Source organism: Alosa pseudoharengus, unplaced genomic scaffold (genome assembly GCF_046254945.1).
Source record: "Alosa pseudoharengus isolate Yale_2024_CS ecotype anadromous, Long Island Sound unplaced genomic scaffold, YU_APseudo_1.1 YU_APseudo_1.1_scf_10, whole genome shotgun sequence".
Lineage (NCBI taxonomy): Eukaryota > Metazoa > Chordata > Actinopteri > Clupeiformes > Clupeidae > Alosa > Alosa pseudoharengus.
In genome coordinates this window covers 34,957,323-34,982,443 of record NW_027468565.1, presented here as the reverse complement: position 1 = coordinate 34,982,443, position 25,121 = coordinate 34,957,323, and the positions used below count along the sequence as shown (strand labels likewise).

The 25,121-nt window shown below is 43.2% G+C and overlaps 2 protein-coding genes across 2 annotated transcripts; both read right to left on the bottom strand.

Annotated features, from left to right (window-relative positions):
• Nucleotides 1-1,078: 1,078 nt before the first annotated feature.
• On the bottom strand, nucleotides 1,079-6,855 carry LOC143138717 (zinc-binding protein A33-like). Its single transcript, XM_076299137.1, has 5 exons — nucleotides 6,448-6,855; nucleotides 4,759-4,977; nucleotides 4,607-4,629; nucleotides 3,226-3,344; nucleotides 1,079-1,611 (listed from the first exon to the last, which is right to left on the bottom strand). The coding sequence occupies exons 1-5, from the start codon at nucleotides 6,853-6,855 to the stop codon at nucleotides 1,079-1,081; spliced, it is 1,302 nt and encodes a 433-aa protein (XP_076155252.1).
• Nucleotides 6,856-14,107: 7,252 nt separating this feature from the next.
• LOC143106547 (E3 ubiquitin-protein ligase TRIM35-like) lies at nucleotides 14,108-21,567 on the bottom strand. The gene is made up of 6 exons (XM_076270859.1): nucleotides 20,226-21,567; nucleotides 19,221-19,316; nucleotides 18,508-18,738; nucleotides 18,369-18,391; nucleotides 16,454-16,575; nucleotides 14,108-15,697 (listed from the first exon to the last, which is right to left on the bottom strand). Exons 1-6 carry the CDS (start codon nucleotides 20,634-20,636, stop codon nucleotides 15,153-15,155), a joined length of 1,428 nt encoding a protein of 475 aa, XP_076126974.1. The 5' UTR covers nucleotides 20,637-21,567; the 3' UTR covers nucleotides 14,108-15,152.
• Nucleotides 21,568-25,121: the final 3,554 nt, after the last annotated feature.

The window sequence follows — 25,121 nt, the reverse complement described above, 5'->3', positions numbered from 1 at the left end:
CACTAGGTGGCAGAAGAGACATAAGCAAATAAAACACATGAGAACCTTGAAAGAGAGAGAGTAAGTCAAAAATAGGGAAAAGTATTCCAACTTCCAAGTCAAACCCAATAGCTAAACAGCCAAAGAATACCAGACATGCCCACCAATAATGTAGGCCTACCCTAACGTAGGCTACATCAAAATACTAAAGCCCTTCCAAGACCTGCCAAAGCAGTTCATTGTGTTTACTGTTTATTATTGTTTATTTATGGTATTGTAACCCAACATAGCTACTACTTAAATAAACATATGTTGACATAAACAAAAGTTTGTAAAAGTTTACCACTGCTTTATCCAGCAGATGTTGAGTCACAGTATTTAGTCACAGTAGTTTGCATAGCACAATAATTTATTTACAGTGTCCACTGTTTTACCTCTTATAAGTTCCGTTTCTTTAGAAGAGGATTAGGCTCAGCTTCCCTCTGACGTGCAGTGACGTGAATTCATGCAAACTCTCCTCTTATTGACTTAGCTGAGGCTATGCAGCACAACAAGTGTGACAACCTCAGTTCACAGTAATTGGCATAGAAAAAGAATTTGAAGACAGGAATCATTTTGTTTTTGTTTATCTGGAAGTGTCACGTCTGTTTCCAACCACAGTGTCCCATTTAAGGGGAGAGTTAGTCATTCTAATTCCTTGCACTTTTCTGTCAAATTCTGTGGATAGCTCCTCACAGTCCTCTGAGTACTTTCGGTGTTTGTGCTCAAAAAGATCCAGTGTTCACTCACAGTGCTGGCTTTGTGAATGGGAAATAAACAGTTTATCAGACTGAGCTGTAAACAACATGCTCCAGGAGCACCGAATGGAAGGATGTCATTTGTTTGTTGAGCAACAACCTTTCGGCAAAACAAAACAAGTCAAAACAAAATGTGAACTTTGCTTTCAAAACACTCAAATCAGCGTCAAGGTCAAATCAGCAATATTTTCGGTGAAACTACAAATAAATCACATTGTCCCTCACTGACAGAAAGAACTATGATACCTTGTGCAGGTGAAAACTGCACCCTGTGAAGTGTGAAATAGAGAGATAAGTTCTTGTTACAGATTCACAGAAGGCATCAGGGTTAAGATCCTCAGTGGCTGAACAGAACTCACATTGCAAAAGTATGGGTACACCGTCTCTGTGAAAGTGTTAGTGAATGAGTGGAGGAGTCCACCAGTATCCGCGTCAGAGAAGCTCACCCTTCCTCCGTCCCATTCTAGCTGTACTCTGATCCTCTGAGGTTCCTGATTAACCGTGAGGGGAGTGAGGAGTTCCGTGGAGTAACCTTTGCCGTACTTACCGTTAGCACAACCGATATACCAAAGACCAAACTTCGAAAGCTGTTCCCTGTTTTTGCACTCGGACTCCGAGACTACCCCCAGAGCCCAGGTTGGGCAGTCTCCAACCTCTACCTCCCAGCTGTGCGTCCCAGAGGTGAAGCCCTCGGAGGCCAGGACGCTGGTGTAGCCGTCAAACCTCTCAGGATTGTCAGGAAGCTGCTGGATCTCAGTGCAGAGTTGTAGACTGGTCAAGTCATCGGACAGCGAAAGGCACGGGTGTGCTGTGTTTGGGTCCAGTGTCACAGGTGCTGGAAAAAGACAATGATCATCAGTATGTGTCTGTAATGTGACAACTAGCACAAAAAGTAAGGACATTTGTGTTTGGTAGATTATTTCTCTGTGGTTACAATGCTTTTTGGCAATAAATCTTATACCGTTGGAAAGCCTGTTTAGTTCCCTTTCAAATAATGCCCTTTTTGTAAGGAACATGCATTTGTGGGATGAGCAGCAGCGCTGAGTATGTGGGTTGCGCCCATGAAAAATTTGGCAAATCTTCTCTGGTTATTTTGCTGTTGTTATTGTCACTTGTTTTGAGCTTCTGGTACCCCCAGGTGCTGCCAATCAGATGCCTGATTAGAATGCGTCTAAACGAGTACACAGTCAGAGCGTCGGACTTTGATGATGCCGCGGAGATAAAGGAAGATCCAGAAATAAACCTGGTGAGCAAGAAATGTGCTACCTGCAAGAATTGTGCAATCTGTTGCTATTTCCTTCTTCAGCAGTTAAACCTCTTTACCTGTGCCTACAACTTGCTGGGGCAGCCGTGGCCTACTGGTTAGCGCTTCGGACTTGTAACCGGAGGGTTGCCGGTTCGAACCCCGACCAGTAGGCACGGCTGAAGTGCCCTTAAGCAAGGCACCTAACCCCTCACTGCTCCCCGAGCGCCGCTGTTGTTGCAGGCAGCTCACTGCGCTGGGATTAGTGTGTGCTTCACCTCACTGTGTGCTGAGTGTGTTTCACTAATTCACGGATTGGGATAAATGCAGAGACCAAATTTCCCTCATGGGATCAAAAGAGTATATATACTTATACAATATATGGTTAGCATATAAATTCCTACTAACACCGTCATGCACTCAAGTGGCATGCGAACGGAGTTTTTCCACTCTTAAATTCATCAAGAATCGCCTAAGGACACGATTGTCACAGGATAATTTGGAGGCCTTTATGCTGATGGCGACAGAGAAAGAGGTCCTAATGAACTTGGATGCTGATGACGTGATAGACAGGGTAAGAGCAAGCTCCTTCGCACCTTGTTAACTGCATGACATTAATTAAGACACATTTGTGGATCAGCTGCTCTGATGATATATTCTAGGCTATTATTTTTTTCATATTTCATATTGCATTCATTTTTTGGAGTTGTGCATTGATATATATCCATGTTCTTGGTTCAGTCTTTATGCATATTAAAGTTAAAGTTCATCACTAATGGGGCTACAAACGTGTGTGTTATTTCCGTGCATGTGAAGTTATATCAGCAGTGTGTGACCAGGCTGGTGACCTGCATGAGTAGGAGGTGCCAGGCTGTTGTGGCTGTGTATGGTTCTTCCACATGCTACTAAGGCTCCTGTTTGTGAAATGAATACATTGTTAAAATGCCAATATGTCTTGTTTCTTCAATCATCCAATCTACCAAACACCAAAAGTCAATGGCAGAATAAGGTGTTTGGCATTGGCAGAGAAGATTTGGCAACTTTTTCATGGGCGCAACCCATATACTCTGCACAATGCATGTTCCTTACAATAGCAATTTTTGTGCTCAGTTTAGTACTCTTTTTTTTCCAAGACGTTTCAGTGATCATAAATCTGTCAAAAACTTGATTAGTGACCGTGAAAAAATGTCAAATGCTAAAACTTACCATACTCAATGATCCCTTGCATCTTCTCCCAGACGCTGAAATTCAGGTTGCTCAGATGACTTGCCACATTAATCAGCTTCGCTGAAACTTCTCCAGGATCCTGAAGTGTGCTCTGGGCTCTGCAATGACAGTTAGGAGTCGGTTCTGCTCAAGGCTGTCACTACAAATCACACAAACAAAAAACTGAATAGAATGAAATGAGTAACCCAATTTCCTAAAAAGTTGGGACGCTTTGTAAAATGCAAATAAAAACAGAATGTGCTAATCTGCAAATTCCGTACACCCATATTAAGCTACAAAAAGGACCTAGACAACAAATCAAATGTTTAAAGTGACAAATCTGACTATTTCATGGAAAATATGAGCTCATTTTGAATTTGATGCAAACACGTCTCAAAACAGTTGGGACAGGGCAACTAAAGGCTGCAAAAGCTGAAAATTTCTCTGTAATTTCTCAACTAATTAGGGTACTGGCACCATGATTGGGTAAAAAAGAGCCTCCCAGAGAGGTAGAGTCTCTCAGAAGTAAAGATGTGGAGGTATTCATCACTCTGTAAAAACCTGTGTGGGTAAATAATGCAACAATATAAGAATAATACTCCTCAATGTGAAATTGCAAAGAATATTTGGATTTCATCATCTATAGTACTTGATATCAGTGAAATATTCAGAGAATCCAGAGAAATCTTTGTAAAAAAAGGACAGACCTGAAAAACAATATGGTATGTCTGTGGTCTTCTGGGCCTCAGATGACACTGGATTAAAACCAGACCTATTTCTTTGTATCATTGTATGGGCTCAGGACACAGTTTGACGTACAATCCAGAAATGCTAGTTAAACTCTACCATGCAGAAATCATATTTAGACATAATACAGAAATGCCGCTGTCTTATCTCATTTAAGATTATTTTTTGGAAATCATGGATTGCATCCTCCAGGCTAAAGAGGAGAGGGACTATCCAACTTGTTATTAGTGCACAGTTCAAAAACCAGCATGATGGTATGCCAAGGACGGGACAACATTTCATCATCAAAACCCTAGCAACTGGTCTCCTTAGTTTCCAAACATGTACAGAATCTTGTTAAATTAAGAGGTAAAGCAACACAGAGGCACACATGCCCCTGTCCGATTTGTTTTTTAGAAAAAGTAGTTGTGTTAGTATAGTGTTGCTGGCATCAAATTCGAAATGAACATATACTTTCAACAACAACAACAAAAAAAAACCATTTAATTTGTCTGTTTCAGCAATTGATATGTTATCCTTGAACTATTCCAAATATAGGGTTAGCATGATTTGTCAATCATAGCATTCTGTTTTCATTTACATTTTACACAGCATCCAAACTTTTTTTGGGGTTAAAGAGTGAGAAATGATATACCTCTGCATGGTGGAACTGTAGTTCTGAAAAGAGAGAAGAGAGTGTATTTTCTTTTCTGACCATACTCATGATAGCTCATGATTCTTACATGTCAGTTTAGTCATATTTCTATACAACGTAATCATTTAGGGACAAAATAAACCTCTTCATACCTGCAGAAATGGCACATCGGCCATCTTCATCTCCATCTCCATGGCATGAATGGTTTCAGAGAGATATGATAGCTCCTGTATCTTCTTCATCATCATATAACTTTTCTGCTCCTCTTCCTCCCGAAGCGCTGTGATCCGGGCCATCTCCTCGTCATGGAGGAACTGGTAGAGCACCTGGAATTGTCCTTTAATCTGCAGCTCTGTGTGTCTGGCCTGGCACTGAAAACAAAGACCGTCCCATGTAAATTTCCTCCCAGGATGCACTGTTGTAGGTAGAAATCACATGTCCTGAATCAAATGTACGGAATCACCCGTAAGTTACTTATACCCACCTTCAAGTGTTTGATTCTTTGATTCAACTTTTGCTGAATTCCTTCATAAGTGGTAAGATTTTCTCTCAGTGGCGTCATCCGTGTCTTGAGTTCTTCCTACAATGAAACATCATGAAACTGAGGCAGTGCTTTTCATTGATAATACATTGTATTAATATTTATCTATGGAGAGCCATGGTGCAAGAAGTGGAAAGCTGCAGCAGTCTACAGTAGGCCTAATACTTGTGAGACATGTCAATTACCAGTGTACCCTCGAGTGTACCCTCTAAGACTTGTTCAGCACGTTCTCACAGGTTTCTGGAATATCATGGAATTCACGGAATATCAGGGAATTTTGTTTTAGCAGTTTAAAAATGTACTTGGAAATTCGGGGGGGGGGGGGGTTGTCAGGGAAAGTCAAGGAAAAGTCTGGAGTGGGAACATAGTGCATATAGCCATGTTTCAATCACCTGTATGTATGCTTCAAGGAGTTTTTTTGGGGGGTTTTAGTTTTATCCCATACAATATCAACTGAATCAAGTTGAGACATGTAAAATCAAAGCCAATGCCTTGGTTTCTTAGCCTGAGACCATCCTGATCTCGCGAGCTTCAGGGTTTCACTCGCAGATCAGTCTGGATACTTTCCGTTAAAGAGAATTTGGAGCAGTTCACCAAACGAACGTCCAATCAGCGTTGGCTTTGAGGCGGGTTGAGGTGTGACGCAACGAACAACATGACGGCATCCACAGAGATGAGCATAGCTATCGCGCAAGTTTTATTCAAATTAGAAAGTATTCCTGGGTAAGCTGTGGAGCTATGAATCTCAGCCATGCAGCTGGGAGGAATGAAAGACACAGACATCCTCCACGGCTGATTCCAGTTCACAATGGAGGAATATACTTTCTTCAGAAGTGTAGGGCCTACCGTGAAAACTTGATGGGAATTGTCGTTGATTAGGTTCATGTCACATACAAATGGTAAGTTAAAACATCTTAACGTTAGTCACGTTACCTAACTTAATTGTATGTTAAACGAAGGCATTAGAAGAACACTTTGTTCATCTAATTGGTTGATTTGGCCCGTCGATAACCAACAAAGGTAGTGATAGACAGATGGTTTATCCAATCAGCTAACCAGTATTTCCGCCCCTTCCCAAAAGTTCTTCAATGAAAACTTCACAGATGGATATGCGGAGCAAATCCATCTGGCGGAGTCAGGTTATTGGTTTCTATGACTTTTACAGAAAATGTCAAATATAGCCTGCACTGTGGACTTGTTCTGAAGTTCACTCTTCACCCCAATTGCATACAATACATTCAACTGTACCAGGTGATCCAATGAAAACCCCACAACAGAGATCAATATCAGCAGGCTCTACCTTGAGATCCTGTGCTGCTTCATCTATCGGGCAGAACTTGTGGTCTGTGTGTTTCTTTGAGTCCCGGCACACCAGGCACGCCAGCTCCTTGTCCTCCAGACAGAAGAGTTTCAGTCTCTCGCCGTGGAGGCGGCACAGCACCTCGGCGTCCGCCGCGGTCAGCTGCTGGCTCCGCTCCTGCAGGTAGTCCTCGCAGAGTGTCTTCAGCACCAGATTAGAGGGCAGCTGCTTCATGGAGATGCTCTCCCTACAGACGGGGCACTCCTGGGTGTCCTTCTCTTTCCAGGAGAGCAGCAGGCAGTGGCGGCAGAAGCTGTGCGAGCACAGCAGAAACACAGGGTCCTGGAAGATGTCCCGGCATACCGGACACGAGAGGTTCTGCTCCAGGAGAGAGGACTGCAGGTCCATTGTCAGACAGATTGAGTTACCGTTCCGCTGTTTTTTTGTTGTTGTTGTTGGTTTTTTTTGTATTTTCTGAGCAGAAACCTGTTTCTCTTCACACTTTAATTTTCATTCTATTCTTCTCTCTGCCTTTCCTTCTACCTGTCCCTCTTCCCTTTCTCTCTTCTTTGCCCACCAGGCATATGTCTTGCTTAAACTGATGGCTTAACATAAAAGGCAAGTATGTTCAGGTAGAGCGTGCGTAGTCTAAATGTCACGGTAAATGTCACAGTGCGGTGGTGAGGCTCCTCTCTTTTACACACACTGGTGCACGCCAGAGGGGGGTGGAGTTTCTGATACGATTACAGACATACAGTACTACTAACCCTATGGTTGTACACTGTGGACACAAATTTGCATGTTAAGCTCAAGACAGCTGCCTGGAGTGTCGAATGACTAATAACCTCATGCTGGGAAAAAGACAACAACACAACATTTTTTTCATTCTCGAGAAGTATTCTGATGGTAAATGCGCATTCTATATTGCATATGGTGATTTACCACCAATTGTTCTTTTTAATTTATGTTTCAGAAAAAAAAAAACATTTATCACTCTTATATATAAACAGTTATCACTAGTGATAGTTCTAATTTGGCTGTGTATAGGCATCAGATATTATCTTGTGCTTAAATCCAAACAACCTATTTACTAGGAAGTTGCCACTAAAGGTCACATGCTGTCTGCTGGTGATGTTGAATATGTTCCATGAGCCTATTCAAATGTATCAGAAAGGCTTAATCCCCCAGGCACAGGACTCCCTCAGCAACCCAGAGGGAATATGAGCGTTAGGCAAACTCATCACAGAGTTGACAATGCTCATATTCCCTCTGGGTTGCTGAGGGACTCCTGTGCAAAGGTGAAGAAGCATGTCTCACTGCACCTCATGAGTGGACCATACTGTAGTTACGCAGCAAAATGTATGGATAAAAGTATAGAAAGATTGTATCATTCCGAACTCTGTTGGAGATGATACAATACAACAGAAAGCTGGGACAATACTCTGTGCAAACCATTTCTCATACTGACCTTTTTTGTGTTGTTAAAGTATGTTGACAAGTTACTTATTGACTGGGACACCTCAGACAGTAGGCAGCCTGTAGCAGGACCATCTATACAAAAGATAAGAGGAGTCAACAAACAAAATTAACCCTTCTACAGAAATGTGCTTCCTTCTCAGGAAAATATGTCTGTTTTGTCCTTGTCAGTGTTGGGCAAGATATTTCAAAAGTGTAATGCATTATTTATTACTTGTTACTGTCATCTCAAAGTAATTTGTTACATTACAATATTACTGTCTTTGAATTGTAAGGCATTACACTACGTTTACATTACTTTCATCAAAATAACAGGAAATATGGATTTGGTGTTCTCAATAGATCTTCATGTGTTCAATGCAGCTCATTACACAGCAGAAGGTGACGTGGTATGGCATAATGACTTAGCTAGGCTTAAGGCTAACAAAAGAACAATATAATGGTTGCAGTTATGGCTCATGGGACAATGTAGGCCCCAAAGGTCACTCACAACTTAATATAGTAAAATATAGCCATAGTGAAATTGTATGTTGACTTTAAATGGTTCTCATCATTGCTGGTATAAGTATAGACTAACCATGTTAGATCTGTTGCATGAATGGCAGAGATAACTCAAATTCCCTTTCTACAGTCATCTAAACAAGGCAATCAAATTCCAGGACCAGCATAGATGACTTTTTTTAATTCTTGGATAATCTTCTCTGGTGCCAATTGAGCATTTTTTTGGATTAAAAAGCAAAGTAACTTCAGTTACTGAGAATTGTACCGAGTAAAATATTACTGGAATTGTATTGGTAATGCCTTACATTACTGCATTACAGCAAAAAGCAATGCATTACTGTAATTACATTACTTTTTTAATGCATTACTCCCAACATTGGTCCTTGTAGACTATCTGGAAACAACGACAATGGGTGTCTCTAGCGGAACTTCTGGAATTGGAGCAGTGGGGCGGATAGCAATTACGTGCATACGTTTGGTATGTGCATGCAAAGCAGTGATTATTTGTGTCTGAAAACCACAACAAAGGTTATGGGTTCAGGACTGCCTGTAGGTTTATCACATCTCACAAATTTAGGTAACTATGCTTTGTTTCATCTATAGATCCTTTCAAGAGAGTTCCATTATCAGCATCATAGTTGGCCCCACAAGACTTCCTTTTTAACATTCCATTCCATATGTTATCTTAATGCAGAGGAAGTAGATTGGGAACCAAATAGAACGTTCAAGCATTGTTTTTGTTTTTATTGTTGAAAGGGTCTATACAGACTTGCATCAGATTAAGATTAAGAATAAGCAGATAGAGATTTGTCAGAAACAATCAATTCCACACAAATGGCACAGAAGTTGAAGAACATGTTCAAACTCCTTCACCCTGTTGGATGTTAAATTGTACTGCAGGTAGTATTGGATAAGATCTGTCAGGGTGCTGACTAAATTCAATGTAACTACAAAAAGCTTGGATTCTTGCCATGATGCAATGGTTCAAGGTTAATCAATCACAGACAGAAACACTGGAAAAGTGTCCTGTTCTCTTTGAGATCTAACATAAAATTCACAAGAAAATGTAATGACATCTCAAACTAAAGCATGTACCTATGAAAAGTGTGTGACAATATTTTAGCTTGAATTTCATGTCACAAATCTGACAGGTGAGCACATTTCTATTTGTGGCCTTTAAACAGTGAAGTAAACAATATTTTGCCATAACCAATAAATAAAGAACATTCATGGCAAATTGCCCAGAAAAACTATTGAGCCTAGAACATATGACATGGTGTACCTCTTGTTGAACATTTGAAAAGTTGCATCTGAATAGCTGATATAAAGATATTCAGGATTTCTAACAAAAAAAATGATGGCAGCCACCACTCATGTAATTCCAAAATAGTAAAACTGAGGATGAAAGGATCATATAGCTCCAATTTACTCCACTTTCTCCAGACATTAATAAAACATTATTGGTGAGTGCTAATTTGGACAAAGTTTGTAAAATTCATGTGTTCATTTTTATATGGAATGCATAAAACAGTGTGCTATATGGCCCCTATACAGTAGAACGCATATTTTACCAATCTTGGACGTTGAAAGGCATCATGCCAGTTTACAGTAATACAATATGTAAGCTCTTTCCCACAAATCAATTTACATGACAAATGATCCCTACACATTTTTTACAGACTGCATGTGTTGCTTACACAAGAACCCCCAGAACTCTCTCCAGCCTGTGACTTTCATATCCTGTTGGTGAGTCCTTGAAGTTGATGACAAATAAATGTATATAATATATGTCTTCTAGTGTCATTATAATGACAACATACCTTACTCAATAGGTTTTCCAAAAAATAGTTGAGAAGAAACACCAAAACAACCAAAACCTAGAAATAATCTTCATCCAAGCTCTTGGAGCTGGTAGAGGAACCCCAGCAAGTCCCTGAGTGAACTTGGCAAGCCAGTGAGGGTACACTGGTTTAAATATCTAGTGAAATGTAGTACCCTATATTGGCCAGTAACCTATACTGTAGTAATACATTCACTTTACTTAAAAAAATAGACATGCAAAGGATTGCATTGTTAAAAGTGATCTAGCAGAGATTAATTAACGCTAATCATATCTGAATTTGTTGGGAATTGAGGAGAAGGCAATATATATTGAATAACTTACACATTGTTTTATTCTTCAATTGATTTTGAACAGCAAAATACTGTCCCGGGTCGGTTTGACCCAAACAGTCCGAAAGGGTGAAACGTAAACTTAAAGTTCTTCACCTTCACCAACTGTAGAACAGTTTTCAGTTCCCTGTGGAATAGAGCTAACATTCGGAATCAAGCTTACAATTTTGTTATTGCATTCCATGTACCTCTGTGGGCCTGTCTGGTGAGAACATGTGAAGCAACATGGCTCCAAGAGCTGTCATGATCATGCTGCCATCTAGTGGACAATAAAGGAAAGGTTGATTTATTTTGGAAGCATCCAATGTTATAGTTGTTTAAAGTTGTGACATTTCTCATCAACCTAACACAAAGGGAGGGAGTGCTCTGAGATTTGATGAACAAACCTGCCATTGCTGCCACTCATGCAAGGAGAGGTTCTGCATTTGTTGACAAACAAGACAAAGCAGTAAGAGTGTGACAGCACAAAAACAGTGAGATATTCCTTTACATACTCATTTAGCAGACATTTGTATCCAAGACTATTATAAAAATAAAATAACAATAGAAATGACTTGTAACTCAACTTGGACTTCCATGCTATTAACTCGAGACTCGACTCTGACTTTGCCCCTTTGACTTGTAATGACTTGACTTGCGGCATGGGTAAAATTGTATTAAAACAACTATTTTCTGCCCATACCAACTTCAGCAGCCTCAAGTTCATCGTTAACATTACACCTGCATTGCAACATTATTTTGCATGGAATGCAGGTCTCTTATCTATTGTGAGAAGGGATGAACATCACTGAACATGCTACCACTTGTCGTCTGACTTGGATCATGTGATATTGTGATGGATACTCTGATCCCTTTGATGTGGTTCGATGGGTTTGATATAGCCTAAACAATTTAATTTAATCTAACCGAAACGATCAATAAATCATCATCAATGACTGATGGGATTTCAAGCTTACACCCATATCAGCATTGTGTTTTGCAACATTAAATATCAAGCTTTCATTTGCGGTTTTCTATCGCTCATTTGCACGTCAGTGGGGGCCGTATATTCTGTATGGAGCATGTGCTTGCTGCTGAGAAGGTCTCATGCACAGAGGTTAGAAGGAGGATGGCTTTGCATTTTCTACCAAAATACTTTAAAGGTGTGTATTTTTGTAGTTTAAAAATACTGCCAAATATTCTTGATAAAACCAATAGCAGAGTAAGAGAACAAAGGGATTTTTGATTCTAATGAGTTCACTATGTAATAGCCTACTATGTCCCGACTCATGGACGGATTATGAACTTTTGGGCCCCTGGGCCCAGATGTATTAAGGCCCCCCCCCACTAATTGTTGTATATGTGAACATTTTTAATTAGTTTGATGTGATTTCCTGTATTCTGGTGCATTTTGGGGATGGTCAATACTAAATTCAATCAGATTCATAGCCTAAATCCTGATTTGTTGATATTGAGGCAATGATTTCATGCAAAGACTTGGGCTTCAGGGCCCCCTGACCCCTTGGGTCCCTGAGCCTGGGCCCGGTAGGCCCGTGCAGTAATCCATCCCTGTCCCGACTTTCATGCTAATGAAGCAACTTTAAAGGAACACACCGACTGTGGAAGACATTATGTCTCACCCCTGTCCCTAAGAAGCCACACCCTAGTGAGCTTAATGACTACAGACCTGTCGCTCTCACATCACATGTGATGAAAACAATGGAGCGACTGGTCTTAGGTATGTTCAGACCCCAGGTACGCCATGCACTATTGTCAGGTTAGCCATGCACTAGACCCGTTACAGTTTGCATACCAGGAGAAAGTGGGCGTGGACGATGCCATCACTTATCTTCTACACAGGACACATTCTCACCTAGACAAGGGGAAAAGTGCTGTGAGAATCATGTTCTTTGATTTCTCAACACCATCCAACCCCTTAGACTGGGAGACAAGCTTTTGCAGATGGGTGTGGACGCTCACCTGGTAACCTGGATTACAGATTACCTGACCGAGCGACCACAGTTCGTCAGACTGAAGAACTGTCTCTCTAACACTGTGATCAGCAGCACCGGAGCGCCACAGGGAACTGTGCTCTCTCCAGTCCTGTTCACCCTGTACACATCTGACTTCTGCTACAACACCGAGTCATGCCACATGCAGAAGTTTTCTGACGATACTGCAATTGTGGGGTGTATCAGGAACGGGCAGGAGGAGGAGTACAGGAGCCTGGTGGAGGACTTTGTGCAATGGTGCAAACTCAATCATCTTCAACTCAACACTTCAAAGACCAAGGAGATGGTGGTGGATTTCCGCAGGTCTAAGCCCACTCTGCTACCAGTCCCCATTGATGGGGTCAATGTGGAGGTGGTAAGCACATACAAGTATCTGGGTCTCCACCTGGACAATAAACTGGACTGGTCAGCCAACACTGATGCACTCTACAAGAAAGGGCAGAGCAGGCTGTACTTCCTGAGGAGGCTACGGTCCTTTAATGTGTGCAGCAAGCTCCTCAGGATGTTCTACCAGTCTGTTGTTGCCAGCGTCCTCTTCTATGCAGTGGTATGCTGGGGAGGAAGCACAAAGAAGAAGGATGCGGGGCGAATTGACAGGCTGGTAAGAAAAGCTGGCTCTGTAGTGGGAGCTGAACTGGAGTGCATCACTTCAATATCTGACAAAAGGACCCTGAACAAACTCATCAACATCTTGGACAATGAGTGTCACCCACTCCACAGCACTATTGTTAAGCAGAAGAGCCTGATCAGCTGGAGACTTCGCTCACTGCCTTGAACAGACAGACTGAGGATGTAATTTGTCCCCAGGGCCATTGAACTGTTCAATGCTTCACTTAAGGGAAGAGGAGAGATAGACTTCTCTGCATAGTCTGTCTGCCTCTTCACCCCCTCCATGTTTTGATACTGTCTGTCCACTAGCCACTTTTTACCACTGTCTTTCTGCCTCACTGTTTGCGTGTTATATTAGCACATTAGCACATATGCATAACCCCTCCCTCCATGCCACAGCCGAACTGTGGCCACACTTATACCTTTTCTTAAAATAGTTATATATATAGATACAGTATATAGATATATAGACTTTATTCTTGCACTGTTGCACTGTTGGACTTACTCATTTGCACTATCACCATGACTACTATCACCATTGCACTCACTCACACAGAGCACCTTACCTTACCTTACTATGCACAGAGAATCACAGGCTCAGTCCCTGCCTCAGTCATTGCAAGTGCCTCTTTATTGATTAATCACCACTATGTGGATACTGTTTTTAGAATTGATTTAGATTAAGTGTTAGTTAGTATAATTTGTATTTTAGTATATTTAGTATATTCTTTATCTTCTACTGTCCTTATTGCTTAGTTGTGTTTTTATATTATATACTTTTAATTACTTCTGCTGTTAGTGAATGAGTGTGTGTTGTCTGTATGCTACTGAGACCTTGAATTTCCCCTGGGGATCAATAAAGTATCTATCTATCTATCTATCTATCTATCTAAAGGAAAGAGACAAGTGAGGAATGTTATTGAGTCTTTATTTGCAGTGTAGAATATGCAGATCTATCTACTTAACATAATACATAATCTACTCACATACATACAGCACACTGCTTGCTACAGTAAGCCTCCTATACCCCCCCTCCCTACATACACAGCACATTGTCTTCAGGATCTTCTCCAACACACATCCTCTACATACTTACAGCACACTGCCCCCACCTACCCACACACACACTACACACACACACACACACAGTCACTGCTCCACTCCCCTCCCGCCCACACACACATCTTCTGTCATCACTCACATACATCATACAGTAATCTGCTTGCAATAGTAAGTCCCTTCACCATACTTGCAGTACACTGCCCCCCCTCTCCCCTACATACACAGCACATTGTCTCATGAGGAAGCTTCTCCAACACACATATTGCACACTGCCCTCTCCCCACATACACAGCACACTATCCCATCTCCCTTGTCATCCCCCCAACACACACACCAAGACCCCTGGCAGTTGGGTTAGCCCCTTGAGCCGTGGATCTGCCCAAGGTTTCTTCCTTGGTAAGGGAGTTTTTCCTTGCCCCTGTTGCTATTGGGTGCTCCTTGTTGGTGCCCCCCCCAATCCCAATCCTCCCCCACCTTTCTTATGCAGCCCTTGCCACTTAATCTACTAAACCCCTCTTCTACTGCACTTAACCCCCCCCCCCATAAATGCACAAATAGGCTGACACCAGACATAATTTCACTGCATTTCTTACTTCCAGTAACTATATGCATGTGACAATAAACTTCCTTGTATCCTTGTATCCTTGTACACATAATTTACAGAAGCTGTGGATACTGTATGTACACAATCAGATTCTTGATATTGTGTTGGAGACCATGGGGAGCCATGACCTTTTCATGGATGGCCCACTCATAAAAGATCATCAAGCTATTAATATATTTATTAAATACTGTATATTAGGTTAAAAGTAGGTTAAAAGTAGTTTTTGGGGGTGGGTGTACTGCTAGTGTCAAACAGTGTCAAAGCTCCAAGCTTCGAACAGAGGGCCTCCTCTAACTGCTAAATTGCTCCACTGTAACGAAAGACCTCACAGGCACAATTCGTAGCGGGTGCAGCTTGCAGTGGCTGTAGAAGTACGGGTAGACTGTCTCAGTGAAGTTGTGCTTGAAAACATACAGGCAGGTATTGTGTCCAGCATCAGTAAAGGTCACTTTGCCCTTGTCACAGTCCAGCTGCACCCTGATCTTCTGGATCTTCTGACTCACTCTTAGGAGGGTGAGGATCTCGGGAGAGTACCCTTTGCCGTACTTGCCGTTGTAAAACCCAACATACCACAAACCAAACTTGTTTGTACTCTTTTTCCTGTACAAAGACTCGGCGATGACGCCCACAGCCCAGGCGGTGCTGTCCCCAACCTCCACGTCCCAGCCGTGCATCCCAGAGGTGAAACCCAGGGAGCCAAGGACGCTGGTGTAGCCGCTAAATCGCTCAGGGTTGCAGGGAAGCAGCTGTCTCTCTTCGCTGAAGGTCATGCTGGTCAGATCCGCAGAGACAATGAGGTCTGCATGGGCAGTGTTAGGGTCAAGAGCCACTGGATCTGCCAGAAAAAGAGAGAGAGAAAGAGAGAGAGAGAGATAGAGAGAAAGAGGTGGATAAAGCAGGAAAATTCATAGAATCAGAACACATTGTGGAGTGGAGAGTTAAGGCCCCACACACATGTCCGCCAACATATAAAGCCTATGAAAAGTAATCATCCCCCTTGGATATTTCCCCATTTTATTGCTTTAATAAATGGAATCTTTGTCAATTTACTTGCATCTACTAAATGCTGACTTGAAACGGATGAATATTTATGCGATCGCTTATTTTGCATTATATATTTTTTATTAATTAGCATTACTTTGTAGAAATCTCTGTTCTCTTTGACATTAAAGAGGGGATTGTTGTAAATTATTGTAAAAAAAAAGCCAAATTAAATTGATCAAAATTCCATTTATAAAAGCAGTAAAAGTGGAAATATCCAAGGGGAGTGAAACTTTTTATAGGCACTGTAAGTGTGCTGACACTTTCTGTTACCTGTCCATGTACACCAGTGCCAACATTTTCAACTGACTTGCATTTGATAAACAATGGATTTTATTAAGCAGCGAGGACATTAACAGAACTGAATCATAATCTCACATGGCGACGGCGAAAGGCTTCTGCGGTGGTGTGCAGGGTTGTATTAGAAACAATGAATGGAATTTAATATTTAAACGCTGACAGCGGAGTATACTGCACCCATGTCAGTGCCTATGTGTGGAGGCCTTTAGAGAGGGCTGGAGAAGTGTGACCAGTTGGAGTATGAGCTTACTGTATGGCACCATGGTTTGCAGCTTCTGTGACACTTCAAACATCAGATTGCCCAGGTGTTTTGCCACGTTGATCAATAATTCCCCTGACACAGGCTCAGGGTCCTGTGGTGAGTACTGTATTCTAGAGAAAAATATGAGTTAGCGTGCACACAGAGAAACATATGAGTTAGCGTGCCAACATAAAGATAAATATATGGGTTAGTATGCACACAAACCGAGAAACATATGAGTTAGTATGCACACAAACACAGAAAACATATGAGTTAGTATGCACACAAACTGAAAAACCTATGAGTTAGTATGCACACAAACTGAGAAACCTATGAGTTAGTATGCACACAAACTGAGAAACATATGAGTTAGTATGCACACACAGAAACATATGAGTTTGCATGCACGGCCCGCAGAGAAACATATGAGTTAGCATCCAGCGGAGTCCAGCACAATTAATTAACCGTAACCACATAATGACACAAAGGACTCTATCTTAGCGATCTAAAATGCATGGTCAGTGGCGAAAAGCTATAATACAAAAAGCTAAAACATTTAGGGGTGTGTCCAGTCCACATTCAGGGTGGTTTTGTTATCAAACATCGGGCGCTTGGCACCAAAAGGTTGTTCTTATATTTCTTAATTAGTCATGGGTGTGTTTTTGGCATAACATCCTTAAACCAATGAGAATGACATCTGCAAGACATCAGCAAGCAGCACAACTTCAAACAGCGCATCGGTATTTTGATAGTAAGCGGAGCATTTGAAGGAATATGCTTGCATGCAAGACTGTATGGAACAGGTATTCCACTAAACCAGGGATTCCTAAACTGTGGTACGCGTACCCCCGGTGGTACGCGAGCTGCTTCTAGGGGGTACGCGAGATGAAAAGGGCTATGGCGGACAGGTGTAAAATTAACATTTTAAATCTTTTGTGATTAATTCATGAATAAATACACAATTTCGAATCAGGTCATAATGATATGGAAACATGAAATTAAAGGATATCATTTATAAACTCCGTATGTGTTCATCAAAAAAAGGGCAGCTTATTAAACATGACGCCTGGAATAGCTAATAGAATGCGTTACTTTTGAATGCGTTGGATGGTCCGTGGGGGGAAAGTTTCGCGGATATAAAAGGTTTTTGAAAACAACAAAAACAGAAAGGAGGGAAGGAGCAAAGCTAGGAGTTATTTCAGATGGGCAAGAAAGGTAACATTAAGCTAGGCTTTACATTTAACAAACTAAAGGTAGCCTAAGTTATGTTGTATATGTTGTCCAAACGAATACATCCTTGTCAGGCGTTGTTGTAGGCCTATTATAAGATATTGTATGTGGATGTAACTTTTTAACTGACCAAATGCACACACCTAAAACCGGGAAACGGACAAATATTGTCAACGCGGGGGGGGGGGGGGGGGGGTTATAGAATTCGTTACGTTTTTATGTGTTTATGTGTCGGATGGTGGGGGTACGCGAGCCGAGTCGGAATGTAGGCGGTGGTACGCGGGGGGAAAAGTTTGGGAACCGCTGCACTAAACCATGCTTTACTAAACCTAGGAGAGTATAGCCTACACACATCTTCACTCGTCTATTATCGTGTATTATACTGATCGTCCAAATAGAGCTCAAAGAGTCCGGTTGCACCCACATGACATCTTCCTGACAGGGTATGGAGCCCAGTGCAGAGATGTAGGCTATTGTCCCCCAAGTCACAGAAACAGAAGTGTTGCAACAATCACCGCAAAAGGGGACGGCTGTTTAGGGGAAGGGATGGGGCATTTGGGGAGGGGAGGGGTGAGCTTGCTCTGTAGTGTTTTGTTTGGTGTTTGGTTCAACTATCAACGAATGTTACACCATCCATAATCACTGCATCCTTAAGCCACGTCACTAAGAGAGAGGTTAAAAAGGGGGAACTTACCTTTCAACCATGGCTTTGTAATTCTACCAAAATAGAAATTCAGAGGAATATTGATTAACAGATCAACCTGCATGCAGCATATTCAAAATATTTTTGTTGACAATGTGATCAGTCAGGGATCTTAAAGCGCAGAGTTTACCTGCAGGAACGAAAGGTCTTCAGCCCCAAGCTCTTTCTCGAGGGCTTGGATTTTGTCCAGAAGAGACGCAATCTCACTGTCAAGTTCATCTATTTTCTTCTTCATCATCTGGCTGTTCTGTTCATCCTCCTCCTTGAGCGCAGCCAATCGAAAGGCCTCTTCTTCTCGTAGGAACTGGTGAAGCTTCTTAAACTCCTCCTTGATGAGATGTTCTGTTTGTTCCGCCTGGTTCTAAATTTGTTTTAGAGTCACTGTGTGTAAAACCTCCTTCAAGCAACATTAAATGCGTACAATACCGTAATCCACTGTGTAATATAAACATGCTGGCTGGTAACACTTTACGGTAAGTGTACATGAATTGTCATGAATTCATGCATGAATTAATTCATGATTTATGTATTACTTCATTCCTTAATATCTCATGAATCATCAGGAATTTACATTTTTGTCAATATCAATGTCATCAATTGACATTGATTTGTTGTTCATGTATGAGGTCATGAATGAGAAACTGTGAACTCATGTCAATTCCTGATGATTCATAAGATATAAAGAAATGCATAAATCATGATAACACATGTATTCATGATAATTTATGTATCCTTACCGTAAAGTGTTACAGAATGTTTGAACACATAATGAACTTGTCAAAGGAAATAATAATTGTTTAATATTTTATGAAGTTTCTATTATATACTTTCAGTATGTTTTACCTTTATATACTCAGCCGTTTGTTCGAACTTTTGCTTGAATTCTTCAAAACTTTTAAGTTTGTCTTGAAGGGGCTTCAGTTTAATCCTAAGTTCTTTCTAAAAATAAAAAACAACCAAAGATATTAACATAACACTTTACTCCATGAATCCTATCTCTTATTTAAGCTCTTGAAAATGTTTCAGTTGAATTTGACCTTCATATATCTGTTGACTGATAATTGCATTAATACCAACAATAATAATGAACGCGTTATTTTCTTTTCATTCTTTTCACTGTGTGACTATGAAATGCAGTGTATCATAACTGCTATGAAATGCAGTGTATCATAACTGGTATGAAATGCAGTGTATCATAACTGGTATGAAATGCAGTGTATCATAACTGGTATGAAATGCAGTGTATCATAACTGGTATGTGAGGAACCAATCTCCAATCTACTTACTTTGTAGGAAATACCTTTTTATGTATATTGGTGTGTAATTGCATTTGTGTCCCTCACTCCTGAAGTATATTTCAGATATTTTTTCTTCATGTTTGTGTTAGGAGACAAACACGTACCTGAGATGTGAATGTACCGTAACTGTCAGCATTTACATAGGCTATCAATCAGATTCTAGTCTGGAAAGACTTGTCTGGCTGGATGTCTCTGACGCTTGTACTTTTCCATTCAGCATTCAATTACAAACCACAGCATGCACCATTCCATCAGTTGTTTACAGCATTCAATTACAAACCACAGCATGCGCCATTCCATCAGTTGTTTACAGCATTCAATTACAAACCACAGCATGCGCCATTCCATCAGTTGTCAGCAAACATCAAAGCTATTATGAACCAATCAGCAACCATGGAATGCCTTCAAAATTATATATTCTAGTCATCTCTACAGGCAACTCATCTCAAATCAGTTTATTTATTATCATTTTCAAATATTTCAGACTATAAAGCTCACTGGACAGATCTTACACCCTATATGTTTAAGACCCCTGTAAAGTAAAGATCACCTTGTGTTCCGTGGCAGCCTCCTCGACGGGCCTAAATCTGTGTCCGCTGTGCTTCTTGGAGACTCGGCACTTGACGCACACGGGCCTCTTCTCGTCCTCGCAGAAGTGCGTGAGCGGGACGCCGTGGGTGCCGCAGACGCCGGCGGAGGTGAAGGCATGTTCCACCCGCTGATGCTTCTCCTCCAGGATGGCCTCGCACATGCCCCGCAGCACGATGTTGGACGGCGGCTCCGGGTTGGCCGAGACGCAGCGGCACACCGGGCACTCGCGCTCCCGCCGCTGGCCCCAGAAGCGCAGCACGCACGGCCGGCAGATGCTGTGCGAGCAGGCCAGCAGCACCGGGTCCCGGAACACGTCGCAGCACACAGGGCAGGAGAAGTCCTCCTCGGTCAGAGAGGGGCGGCCGGCCATGTGTTAGTGAGGTCAGCAAAGGAGTCTTAGGAGTCCTAGGAGTCTCTCCCTCTCTCTCTTTCTCTAACTCTTTCACACACTCAGCTGGTGCTTGCCTCGTGTATGTCCTAGTCTCGTTCCTCTCTCACTCACTCTGTCGAGTGTGCTGTATAAGCCTACCTGCTGTCTCTGTCTTTCGTACGCCAGCACAAGTGTTTTCATTCTCAACCTGCCCTGAATGCAGCACTGTAAAACTCGATGCACAGAAGCCGTTTGGGTGCAGTTCTCTCCCTACCGGAAGCTACAGCCCAGTAAAATGTGCGTGTGTGTGTGTGAGAGAACAGGGGTGTTTGCAAGCACAACATTCTCTGACAGATCACCAAGATAAGGCAAGACAAGATAAGAGTGTGGGTCAAATGTCATTCTAACTTGTACAGAGAGAAAAAATACCAAATATCAAAAAGATCTTGATAATATCAGTCATGCAAACATAATATTAGCTTTATGTCAGTCTTTTTTGTGATAATTATTGTAGTAACTACCCAGATGAGTAAACACAGCAAGAATAAGTAAGACTAAGCATGACCTTCAGTTTGATTTACACCAAACCATCATACACCTAAAGTCATTTGCCCATGAGCTACACACTCGTATTTATCCACACACCGCAGACGAAGGAAGAATGCATCTGCATCAGGTGCTTGGACCACCTGATTGACTGGTTTAGCCAGTTTGCATTAAGCAACAGTCAAACTAGAGATGTCTTTGTTTACAAACACATACTGCAGAAACCAATTAGAAACTAGGTAACAGGTGAAATTTACTGTAAGATATGTCATGCTGAAATTTAGGACATGATATATTACCTTCTAACCCTGCAACATTCCAAGAGACCTATTCTGAACAACAACAGAGTTTTTCATGGAAACAGTGGTTATGTTTCGTAGTTCCTGACCGCCAGGGCAGTCTCTTTGTAGTGGATATATCTCTGTTGCGCCAGCCACAGACCGAGAGTTTTATACCAAAAACGTCACTCCGTGACCCGGCGTGTGACGTCACCGAGATTATATCAGCTTTTGCCACACGCCAGCCTTCCTCTTATCTCTTCTCGCAGCTTATCAGACAATTGTTGTTCTACGCAGCCCGGTGACTTCGTCGGAGCTACGGAGCTTTCTTCGTCCTCCACGGGCTGTTCAGACTACATTTCGGATAATAAGTTGGATTGACGATTGTACTGACGACCTACGTGTTTTTAACCTGGAGCTTGCTCGGTTAAACGAACACTTTTTCGGCATAAAACAACGCAGCCTCACCTTGAGCCACGCTCGGTGACTGGCTAACGTTAGCCTACTGTCCACAAGCACGGCAGCCTCGCCTTGAGCCCAGCTCGGTCACAGGCTAGCCTCACTCTGTCAAACACTAACACGGATCGGTTTACCTTGAGCCCAGCTCGGTAACTGCTTGTCCCAGTCAAACACAAGCACAGCAGCCTTGCCTTGAGCCCCGCTCGGTAACCGGCTAGCTCACATCAAAACACTAGCATTCCTCCTCGCCTTGAGCCCCGCTCGGTAGGCTAGCTAGTAGCTAACTCTCCATTCCATAAGTAACATTGCCTTGAGCGTAGCTCGGTAAGTTAGAGACATCCTGTCGACTGTAAGATTTTGAATTAGCAGTGTTTTGGTAAGTATTGACGGTTAACAGCGATCGGTATAGCTTAACTGTAGCTGAAGGAATATTCCCTAGATTAACGTGGACTTCATTGCGCGGTTCTCACCACTGCATTAGCGTTACCTGTACTTATCAGCCTTGAGCACAACGTCAACTTGGCGCTTTGTATTGCGACCATGTTTGAATCAGTACAGTGTACCCAGTGTCCCACTACACTGGAACCTTATGATGGCCATGATCTCTGCCCATCCTGTCTTGGGCTGGGCCACCTCCGTGAAGCTCTCATTAACCCGTGCATGAATTGTGCAATTATGTCGGTTGCACAGAGGCAGGCTAGGCTGGCAGGCTTGAGCGCAGAATGTGAAGCAACACTGCCTGCTGCCCTTGATAGAAAGACTACTAAGCGCCACTCTGCGGAAACCCCCTCTGTGGCTTATAAAAAGAAAAAGTCCACATCTGGCTTGGCCCAGCAGGTGGAATCTCTTTCATCTGATATGGAGCAAATAAAATCTATGTTAATGTCACTGACTAAAGGCGCAGCCCCTTTTGACACCTCACCTGACATGCCTGAACATTCCCCATCTGAAGCAGATGATGATTATGATATCCTATCTACAGCTGCATCAAATGCTGTGTTTCAACATAGCCCTGCATGCACTGAGAATTCAGCACTCTCTGTGCAATTGGCGCCCCCAGCTGGTATGGAACCTGCCACACGGTCCCAAGACCTTAGTGATGACTCTCTAACGTCTGCAAACATTGGGGGTGGCCCCATAGCCTCCCTGCAGAGCACTATGAAGCTGGCTTTAGCCAGATTGGCCCTGGACACACCGCCTGCTCAGACAGCGGAACCCAGTGCTTTCTTTAAGAAAGCAACCACAAATGATGACTTTTCTGTACCCATTTGTAAGGACTTTGTTGCTGAGTTCTCAGCAGCCTTTGCAGCTGATGCACAAAGGACTCGGGTGAGCCCAGCTGTGCGCACACTATCAGCCATGACAGGCGCGGGAGGTCATGGCCTGGCAAATATGCCAGCAGTGGACCCATGTATTGCAGCGCTGGTGGTTTCGCCAGACGAGGCACTGCGTCCAGATCCATGCTGCCCTAGTGCTGAGTGCAGACGTACAGATGAGTTGTTCATCAGAGCTCACAACACAGCAACATGGGGTAGGATGGCTATCCAACTCTTTGGCACATCTTCTGCTGGCCTTGCGAGCGTCACTGCCAGGCACTAATGCCGATGCTGCCCCAGATGAATTACTGAACACTGCGCTTCAGACAATGGGCCACATAGCCCAGGACATGGGAAGACTCGTAGCTACCTTGGTGCGTGGCCGCCGCCAAGTCTGGCTAGCACAAACCTCCCTGCCAGAGACATGCAGGGCCACAATTCGGGCACTGCCGCAGGTCCCTGGCCATGTCTTTGGACCTGCTGTAAAGGACGCACTGGATCGCCGCGCTTCCCTATCTGAATCGCGTCAGCATGTGAGCACGCACAGGCCCTTTCGTTTTCGGGCCCCAGCGCCTCCAAACCCACGCTTTGGCCACCCCAGGCCTACCCACCCCACCCACCCAAGGGAAACCAGGCACCAGCAGCACCCTGGTACCTCGTTCGGCCCCCAGGAGCGCAGAGCGAGACCACCTGCTCAGGCGCAACGTAGACGCCCTGCACAGCGCCCCGCTTTTGATGCTAGGCCAAGAAAAGCTCAGCGCTGACGGGCCCCGGCCGGTGACAGGGCTTTTGTCAGTCCAGCAGCTGTCATACTGGAAAAAGTCTGCAAAAGACCTATGGGTCGTGTGTACAATGACAGAAGGGTACAGGCTGCAGTTCCGTCGCCGGCCACCCCTCAGTTCACAGCCCAGGGTCACTGTTGTTCGAGACCCAAGGCGTGCATTAGTCCTCTCCAAAGAGATTTCCTCCCTCTTGGACAGGGACGCAATAGAAGTTGTTCACCCTCATGTTCACGAAGAGGGCTTTTATTCAATTTATTTCATAGTTCCAAAGAAAGATGGTGGCCAGAGACCAATCCTGGACCTCCGGAGGTTGAATATGTTCTTAAAAGTTCTTCCCTTTCGCATGTTGCGTACTGCAGATGTTCTCTGCAGCGTTTGCAAAGGAGAGTGGTTCACACTAGTAGACCTAAAGGATGCGTATTTTCATATCCCGGTCGCACCAGAGCACAGTAGATTTCTTCGCTTTGCATTCCAGGGGGCTATCTACCAATTCAAGGTCCTCCCATTTGGGCTCTCCCTAGCCCCCCGAATATTCACCAGATGCATGCAGGCAGCCCTGTCACCCCTCATGATCCAGGGCCTCAAAATCCTACCTTACCTGGACGACTGGCTCGTGTGCGCCCCCACCAGGGAGCAGGCAGTTATGGACACACGCAGACTGCTCACTCACATCCAGGCATTGGGCCTCACTGTGAACGGGGAAAAGAGCAACTTGACGCCGACACAGTCGGTAAAGTTCATTTGGATGGGGTTGGATTCCCGCACGATGATGGCCTACCTACCCCAAGACCGAGTTCAAGCGATCCTTGCTTTTGTCGGGCGCTTGAGATTGGGAACACAGGTACCTTACCTGACATTACTGCAGCTTCAGGGCCTGCTGACAGCCGCAGCACAGGTAATTGCACTAGGGAAGCTGCATGTCAGACCTCTTCAGATGTGGCTAAGGGATCTGGGGCTGGACCCTGTACGCCACAGACGCACACCGGTACGTATATCACAAGACTGCTTGACAGCTCTACAGAAATGGCAGTCGACGGATTTTCTTTCGTCAGGAGTAGCCATGGGACAGCTTCCATCACGCAGAGAAGTATTAACAACCGATGC

Coding starts and splice junctions, on each gene's coding strand:
- LOC143138717 (XM_076299137.1), bottom strand. CDS start 6,855: ATGGACCTGCAGTCCTCTCTCCTGGAGCAGAACCTCTCGTGTCCGGTA. Junction 4,978..6,447: donor AAGCAGCACAGGATCTCAAG/GTAGAGCCTGCT, acceptor CTTTGTTTTCAG/TGCCAGGCCAGACACACAGA. Junction 1,612..3,225: donor GCAAGGGATCATTGAGTATG/GTAAGTTTTAGC, acceptor GTCTTTTTCCAG/CACCTGTGACACTGGACCCA.
- LOC143106547 (XM_076270859.1), bottom strand. CDS start 20,636: ATGGCCGGCCGCCCCTCTCTGACCGAGGAGGACTTCTCCTGCCCTGTG. Junction 18,739..19,220: donor AAACGGCTGAGTATATAAAG/GTAAAACATACT, acceptor AAACAAATTTAG/AACCAGGCGGAACAAACAGA. Junction 16,576..18,368: donor TACAAAGCCATGGTTGAAAG/GTAAGTTCCCCC, acceptor ATTTTTCTCTAG/AATACAGTACTCACCACAGG.